Source organism: Malus sylvestris, chromosome 10, assembly GCF_916048215.2.
Source record: "Malus sylvestris chromosome 10, drMalSylv7.2, whole genome shotgun sequence".
NCBI classification, from domain to species: Eukaryota; Viridiplantae; Streptophyta; class Magnoliopsida; order Rosales; family Rosaceae; genus Malus; species Malus sylvestris.
The window spans coordinates 10,081,952-10,090,963 of NC_062269.1; the positions used below are offsets into that span (position 1 = coordinate 10,081,952).

At 34.0% G+C, this 9,012-nt stretch overlaps 1 protein-coding gene and 1 non-coding gene across 2 annotated transcripts; one reads left to right on the forward strand and one right to left on the reverse strand.

Moving 5' to 3' along the window:
* Positions 1-887: 887 nt before the first annotated feature.
* Positions 888-5,227, reverse strand: LOC126585996 (nardilysin-like). The gene is made up of 8 exons (XM_050250648.1): positions 3,846-5,227; positions 3,468-3,532; positions 2,984-3,253; positions 2,517-2,720; positions 2,305-2,412; positions 2,115-2,176; positions 1,541-1,640; positions 888-1,196 (listed from the first exon to the last, which is right to left on the reverse strand). The coding sequence occupies exons 2-5, from the start codon at positions 3,519-3,521 to the stop codon at positions 2,395-2,397; spliced, it is 546 nt and encodes a 181-aa protein (XP_050106605.1). The 5' UTR covers positions 3,522-3,532; positions 3,846-5,227; the 3' UTR covers positions 888-1,196; positions 1,541-1,640; positions 2,115-2,176; positions 2,305-2,394.
* Positions 4,795-4,902, forward strand: LOC126588108 (small nucleolar RNA Z279/snoR105/snoR108). The gene has a single exon (XR_007611332.1). It is a non-coding gene; the product is annotated as a small nucleolar RNA Z279/snoR105/snoR108 (small nucleolar RNA).
* Positions 5,228-9,012: the final 3,785 nt, after the last annotated feature.

Sequence of the window (9,012 nt, forward strand, 5' to 3'; positions counted from 1 at the left end):
AGGTTTCAAATTGTTCCCATATCGAAATAAAATCTGATTTAACCTATAAATGTGCTTGTGCACATGTTGAAGTATTAGGTTTATAGTCAACGACCCTTGTACATGTTTAAATATTGGGTTCATAGTCAACGACCCTTGTTATTATATTTGTGATCTTTCCAATTCTAGATCCAAAGTGTACATGTACATGCACATGCACAGTTCTTCCAGTGAAAAATAACGAAGTCTTATTAGTGACACTGAATCTTCATACGCTAAGCCTGAAAATCTAAAGCTTCAGCCATGGTGGCTCGAAATCAGTCTAATCAGAACCCGTCCTCTCAAAGCGATAGATGAAATTTTAATGAACTAAACTAACAATTAGTTAACTAGTCAACTTTTTTTTCAAACGATAGATGAAATTTATTAACAATTAAGTGTGAACGATACATCAGACCATCAGCGAAGGTGTTGAAAAGCCATATTGGTTATCAATCTACCCATTGAAACACCTATCTCTCTTCAAAAATATAAGCAGGCACCTTATGTGCTTCGACGTTGCAATTCCAAGAACAAAACTTGAATACGACGGACCACAAATGAGAAGCTAACACACAAATGTCATGAATGATTTCTTCCACCAACACCTCCATACACTACAAAAACTATGGGCATTGCACACAATAAATTATTTGTGCAACAACTATTATATTATGTGTGCCCCCTATGGACGTTACCTTTGATGAAAGGGCACAATATGACTTTTTGTGCTCAAACAGACAAAGAGATGTTTTTTTGTGCCTACATTCTGATAGTCTGTCAAACAATCTAACAACCAGCTGACAGGCACAGTTTCAAAAATTTGAAAAATCAAAACAGGCTACAAGCTGAAATCCTCATAAAAAAAAAATAAATAAAAAACGTGTACTTTAGCCCGGCAAAACTGATATATCCAACAAAACTTAAGCAATCCATGCATCTCTAGTACATACTTCCAACCTAATAGAGAAAACAAATTTACTCAAGTTCCTTATTTACTTTCTGGCATGAAAATTCATATCATGCGTTATGGAAAAAATAATCAGCTGCAAGGTAGTTACAACATATTCTGATCTCCAGCACATACAGAAAACAGAACCTCCAAGCCATGGAGGTGTAGAAACATTATTTGAGTGAACATATCAGGATAATCCTCATGGCTACCCTCTTCTTGGTGCCTGTCCATTGGTTAGTGTTCATCAACAACCTACTTGCATAAAAGGCAAAATTATTAAAAGAAAAAGAAATTGAAAGATAATCCTCATGCATCTCTACCATGGATCCAATTACTAAATTCTCTTCTCTCAATGCTGCCACACCATAAAAGAAAAGTTAACAACAAATAAATAATTAAGATAATGGGGGACGGGTGGCATCAAAACAACTCCTCCAATTTAATATGGACTAGCAACTGTCAAACCAAGCTTTTAGGAAGCCTTTGAAAAAAAGAAATGGGGTGCTTTGGTTTTTACATTAGAACTCATAAACTTGATCTGAGGATATCGAAATTGTAAAGAAATACCTGAATTCAGATTGGAACCCCACATCTAAGCCAAACACCGGACTTAGGACTGGTTTGGTATTGCTGTGCTTTGAAAAAAAACTGCTGTGAGAATAAGCGGCTGTGAAATAAATCAACAGAGTGTTTGGTAAACTTTTTTGTAAAAAGTGCTTTTGGAAAAAAAAAAAAAAGCAGTCTGATAGTGGGTCTTTTCATTAAAGGAGCACTGTAGCTCCGTGTGCTTTGAAAAAAAACCAGTTTTCCAAAGCTGCAAATAGCAGCTTTAGCTTTTTCCTTTGATTTCAGCTTATTCTCACAGCAGCTTCCAAAATAAGTCATTTTTTTCAGTTTACCAAACACCTAAAACCCTCACAACTTTTTTTCATGGGTGCTTTTTTTTAAGCACCTCACTCCCAAACCACCCCTTATTGCAACACCAAAACTCTCAAATAGTACCAAAATTTTGCAATGTGCAGAGAAATACTAAAACATTTCAACCACAATCAAAATCCCTAAAATTAATTTATCCAAACCCTAAATCTAAGAATTTTAACAAATACTTTAGCATCAATTGAGAGGGGAATTGAGAGAATACCATATACACGGTATGTTACCCGTGGGTCACACTCAACAACATATCCAAGCTGCTCCTTCGTCCTATTTCCAGAAATAGCAGACAATTATATGAACATATATTCAAATATATTTGAAAACATTATTATTAGATCTCAGATTCTTTTGCTAGGCAGTATGCAAGTAAAAGTATCATCCTCAAATAAAATCACCTTAGTTGATTGAAAAGTGGTTCCTCCACAATTTCATCGAAAAGATCTATCAATGCTTTCAATCGGATTGACTCAATCCCTGCTTCTTGCTCAACTTGAAAAAAACAGCTGCAATATGAAACCACAACCAAGGGAAGAATATCATAGTACAAACAAAGATAGTACACCTTCATAAAGGGAAACCAAAACGAAAATGTTCCATTTTGAGTTACCTCAATCACAGAGTTCGTTTCCGACTTATTCTTCACATTGGAAACTCTAATCAGGTTAGCACCAGGAGGAAGACAAATAACGTACTCTTCATGCCTCAATTTGATAGGCAGTGGTGGTACAGAAAAATTCGATTTGAATATATTTGACAGGGTAATTGCTTCGTCCTCTAACAAATTTCCATGGCAAAGGCCCCCAATGTATAGCTGCACATATTAAAGGGAGGGTAAGCTTAAGCAAATGCCTTAATGAAACTAATTCTAAGAGCATTGACAAAAAAAAAAACAAATGAATAATTCTAAAATCAAATACAAAAAATTATTTTTAAATAAAAGTCAAAATTAAGTATTGTAAACTGTCCGATTCTCTTACTAGAACATACTACTCAGCACTTATCAAGTTACATGTCAAAGTGAAAGAATATGAGGTCAAGAAGCCTGAACCGCATGGATTTCTCTTGAAAATATACCCGGCTGGAGGATGATGTTAAGAACTTGAGTTTTACAAATTGATAGTAGTAACCTATAACAAATATAGGTACATTTGTGTAGTGTATCTGGGAACAAAGCTCGGGAATGAATGACTTCAAATCAGAAATAGACAATTCATCCAAAACATGCAACTTCTCATCTGCATCATAAAAAATTTGACACAGAACTTGCAGTCTTAAGTATGATGAGTGACTCAGAGGCTTCATATTAGTGTTCTTTAACCTTCGCTTCATATCTTCTTTAACGACCTGTTAAAGTGTCAATTAGCAATGGACAAGCCAAAAGAAACAAACAAGGTATGCAAAATCAAATTTAAACCAGACATAGAGTGGAGTGATGGAAACAAAAGGCAACACATGTACCTTAAAACAATCATCTGTTGGCATGAAACTTTTGGTAGTTGCCAACACTTTTGACAACACTTTTCACAATAACAAATAAGTAAAATAGAGAAAACTTTACCTCCATCAAGCAGAATTTAGCATCTTCCATCTTCACCATAGCAAGTGGACTCATCTAAACCCTAGCTGAACCAAACCAAAATCAAGATTTCCAAAGTTAATTCCAACCGTTAATTTCTATAAAATCATACGTCAAAAGGTTAAAAAAAAAACAAAATTGAAGGGTTTTACATGGGTTTGCGAATGCAAGAATTTGAATTTCCAAAAACCCACTACTGTAAAAACCCCCAAAATCCCGAGTTTTATACCCGAAAAAGAAAGAAAATTTTCAAAACATCAAACCCTAAAAAACAAAACCCACAAATATGCCCTCCCTAAGGAACCATCCGAGATTCAAATCAGAGAAATCACACAGAAGGGATTGGAGATTATCACATACCAACTTGGAAGAGGTAACCTTCGAGCGAGAAAATCGTGATCTAACGATCGTATCCACCTCATCTTCCTCGGCTCATGATTTGAATGCTTCGATTTCTTAGCCTCTTCTCCTTTTCTGGTTTTTAGGGTTCCTCTGAAGTGGCGTATCAGACCTCTGAGCTTCTTCTTCTATCATCGTGATTCTGCAAGCCGTAAGCTCTCTCTCTCTCTTCCTCACTGCAAGTCGAAGGCTCTCTCTCGTAACCCATCCCCTCACCAAATCCCACATAGCCGTTGATACCACCGACTGCAAAAAAGAGAGGGAAATAGAAAAATTTGGGCAAAATGATACAGAGAGAGAGAGCTTGGGGTAGAAGAGAGGCTTGGTTCGATTGGGAAAGGGAAATCGAGAGAGAGAGGAGAGGCGGAGGAACTGAGGAGAGGGTGGGTTTGGATGGGGAAACATAGAGAGGCACAAGGAAGGAAAGTGAGGAATGTGTGAGGGGTGAAGATTGAGGAAAATGTTTTTTATTTTGTTTAAAACATTATTTTGAACAAAGGACACAAAAAATCTATTTTAGGTCTCGTTTGGTAGCTTGGATTGTATTGACTATTTATATCGGATATGATAAATAGTTACTGGATAGTACTGACTAAATTAGTCAGGTGTTTGATGCAGTATCAGACTAATGATCGTATTATTTATACTGTGTTTGGTACTGAACCGGATAAGAAAAATAATCTTTTTTATGTTTGATGAACTTTTCTCTCTCCCCTCCCCAGATTTCCGATTCTCCTCCCCCCACTCCCTCCTCCTCCATCACTCCGTCCCCAGATTTCTGGGTTCTATGGGTGTTTGATTCAGACAAGAAGGGGTTCGGAGGTCCAAAAACAGCTTTGTTTCGAGGATAGAGGTTGGCAGACAGTTGAAACTCTAGAAAATGGTGGAGAATGATCCTTCAGGCAAAAACGGGATGTGATGAATGGTCATAATTCGCAAATGAAAATGCGAGAGATGGGTGTCCGCCCCAAAGCCTGTTACAACAATTGGGCACTCTCCTCCTATACCATCTAATCCCCATTCTACTTAAAAAATAAAAAAAATAATAAAAAATAAAAAAAACGAGGCAGAAAGTTGCAGAAAGTTGAATTTGATTTTCACCCCGTAAATTACTCACAAGCTTTGAAGCTCTAGAAAATGGCAGAAAGTTGTAGAATTTAAAGCTCTGTTGTGTTAGATAATGGCGGATGCAAAAAACCCAGAAATTAGAAATTACAGCAAAATTCCATAAAACAGAGGGGTGAAACCTGGGAAGAAGAAAAAGATGAATGATAATATGAACTTGGATTCAGACGAAGAAGAAGATGAATGATGGTGGGGCAGAACCTGGGAGGATAAGGAGAGAGCTAGCCCGACTAAATTGTCCGGTGGTTTTAGACGGGATAAATAGCCGGATGTGAGGGGTATAAGATAAGTGGGTCCAGATTAAATATTTCGGTGCTTATTTCATACAAAGCTCACCAAACATCTGCTTCGTATTATTAATACTATCTGGTGGTACTATCCGGTGTGCTAAACAAGATCTTACTTTAAATATATTAAATTACAGGGCACGATAATATTTATGGTGTCATTGCAAATTAATAAAAAATTTCCATTGCTGATAGTAAAGGCACAAAAGTCATAGTTATGTGCCCAATAATGTGTTTGTGTCTATTTTTCTTCACATTGGGCACAATTCATGGTGCCCATTACGAAATGAACATTGTTCCACCCTATTGATGTTTAAACAAACACAAACACCTCATTTGTGTCCCTAATTTAATGCCCAAAGACCATTTTTCTTGTAGTGATAATTCAGTATTTTATTTTAGGAGAAATTAGATTCACATCCCTCTTTTTTCAACTCCATTGATTAAAACCTTATTCATTTTCAATTTTTGATCAAGGTCCCTTGTTTTTAATAAACATCATTAATTATTTCCATAATTAAATATTTTACATGCAAAATAATTAAATTTTATTTCTAAATATATTCATTTAGTGTTAGAAACGTTACATTTGATATTGTGTATATATATATATACTTATGGCTAAATTTTGTATCATATATTTTTATGTTTAGTTTGTACCCATTTTAACTTGCAGCCCTTTTTTTAAATTGTACCAATTTTCTTTTCAGTTATAGTTTGTACCCATATATTAATTTCTTTTTGTGTCCATATATTTCAAACTTTTATTTTTACACATTTTTTTAACATTTTTTTGTACCAATAATTTATTGATAATGTACCAATTTGTCTTTAAAAATGTTCCATTTTGTTATATGTAAAATATACCAATTTTGTTTTTGTAAGTACCCTTTTTTATGTAAAATGTACCCATTTTTTAATGTAAGATGTATTTATATTTTTACTCTAAAATGTACCCATTGTTTTATTATATAAAATGTACCCATTGTTTTATTATATAATATGTACCCATTGTTTTGTATATAATATGTACGAATTTTTTCATGTAAAACGTACCACCTTTTTTGTATGAAATGTATCAACTTTTTGTATGTAAATTGTATAGCATAAAAATTACCAATTTTTTTTATATGTAAAATGTCATTAATATAAGTAATGATAAATAATTGGTTTTATTTAAATATAATATATCTTAATGACAAATCATGTCATTAAGATAAATTATACATTTTTATATAAGTATAATTTATATTTTAAAATTTTCAACCCATCAAATCATAGATTTTATTTAAAATCTCATTAATATAAGTAACTACAAATATCAAATTTAATTTAAAATTATAATAACTTACATAGAAATGCATTATTGTATTAATTTCAGGGACCCCAATCAAAAATTAAAAATTAACAAGGTTTCAATCAAAGAACGTTGATAAATAGGGACCGCATCCAAAGTCACCCTTTATTTTATCCTTGAACATGACAGTAAGATGTGGTCCTTCATCCATATCAACATTAATAAACTCAGATCTATACAATTTTATCTAAGATTTATGCATGTTATGCAAGAATCATGCTGGCAAGAGATACACCAAGGTATTCTACATAATAATGGTTTTTTTTTTTTAATACGATCTGTATGTATGGTTACAAAATGTCAACATGCATTATTGTAAAATGAATAATACTTGGAAGTGGAGGAATATTAATCAGTTAATATACTATTAATCAATTGTGGGATAAAAATTTATTCACCACATATACTAATGTATGTGACATGATTTGGCACCTAGCTAGCTAAACTAATACCCTGTGACAGTGACAATGTATATGAATCTCCTTCTTCTTTAATATAAGCAAAACGGATCGGGATAAACATTCCAAAGTTTTAAGTAGCCACTTCTTCCATGTTTTACATTTCAATTCCTCTTAATAGAACTGATCATAGTTAAGTTGACCACAATAGTATACTTTTCTTTTATATCTAATTCGAATTCTCTTGCACATAGTTAAATTTAAATAATGTTTATATATATATATATATATATATATATATATATATATATATAATCTCAATTCCTCATGTAACAAGATACCACATCACATAATTTAATAGAGGCATGTAAGAACATCTCCAAGAGAGTCTATAAAATTAAATTTGAAGTGCCATGTAGGATTTTTAGTAGTCCAACAAAGTTGTTAGATAAGTCTTCAAATTTTAAAAATGCCTATACTCTCTAGACTCTAGATTTATAGACTATATATCACACACTTCAAACATTCTTTTTAGGATAAATTATATTCTGTCACCTCAACTTTGGCCACATAACAAACTCTTACCACATCTTTTGAAATTGCATGTCATACATCGCCTTACAAATTCATTACAATGTCAAACCTCTGTTAAAAATTTGTTAAGTAGTCATTAAATAATGATACGGCAACAATGGATTCTATATTTGTGCTAACATATCAACTGACTTGTGCAACATGGCCAAACAACTAATAAAAGTTTATCTAATTATTAAAGATTATTCAATTCATTTAATATTTTATTAAAAAATAAAAATATTAAAATAAATAAAAATAAAATAAAAACCCACATCCCTTTCCTTTTTTTTTTTTTGGTAGAAACTGAAAATGCATTCCAAAACACAGCAACGGCCGAAGTACATTAAGAAAGCCAGACAAGGCTAATAGGATTAACAAAACAAAAAGGAGCATCGAATACAAGTAGACACCAATACTACAAACCAAGCGTCATTCCCCACTCCAATAAACTACTTAAGAAAGTGGACATGGCAATCCATCCTTGTTTAAGATTCTAACCAACGAAGATGGTGGTTTGTTAATCCTACATTACTCGCTCATCTCCGTACCCACATTGGTTGCAACGAAATTTGTCGCTTCATTCGCTGATCTTGCCATCCAAGACCATTTACAAATCTGGAAAGATTTCCCAACATTTACAATATGATTGACAATGGGAAAAATTTCCCAGCTACAATTTCCTTTTCCTTCATTAAGAGTCGAAATTACCTGCTTTGAGTCAAACTCCACAATTAAGCAGGGATAATTCCTTTGCTTTGCACTTAGACAACCTTGAAGCACCGCCTTAGCCTCCGCAATCAAAGCATTCGAAGCACGGACTTTCTTCCTTTCCATGCTCTTGCATCTTCCTTGTGAGTCTCTAATCACAATGCCCACATATCCTTCGGTACTCCTGAGTTTCCAACTTGCATCAACATTCACTTTTATTATTTGTGAAGGGGGAGGAGACCAGGGTATCCTTCTCCTCTGATTTTCCATACCTGGGGATTGCTGGACACTTATCAATTCCTTCGCCGTTTGGAAAGTCGTACTGGTACAAGTGATAGCATGAATGGTTTGAGAAGGAGATGGATTTTGATGATTAAAAACAGCTTTACACCGAGTTTTCCATATATGCCAACACGTGAAAGCCATTAATGTTATAAATCTCTTCCTATCCTCTTTTGTTGCATAGTTCACTTTCAGCTTTTCCATCAACTAAGCATTGATATTTGTCACTGAACATCTATCAATCTTGTAGCCAAGCAGACCTCTAAACCAAACTAGCTCCACCCATGGGCCCATGGGCACGTAAGGAGCATGTGATCCACAGTCCCCTCATATTCATTACAAATTGGGCATACTGGTGATGAAACACACTTCTTCTTGAATAAATTTGCATGCGT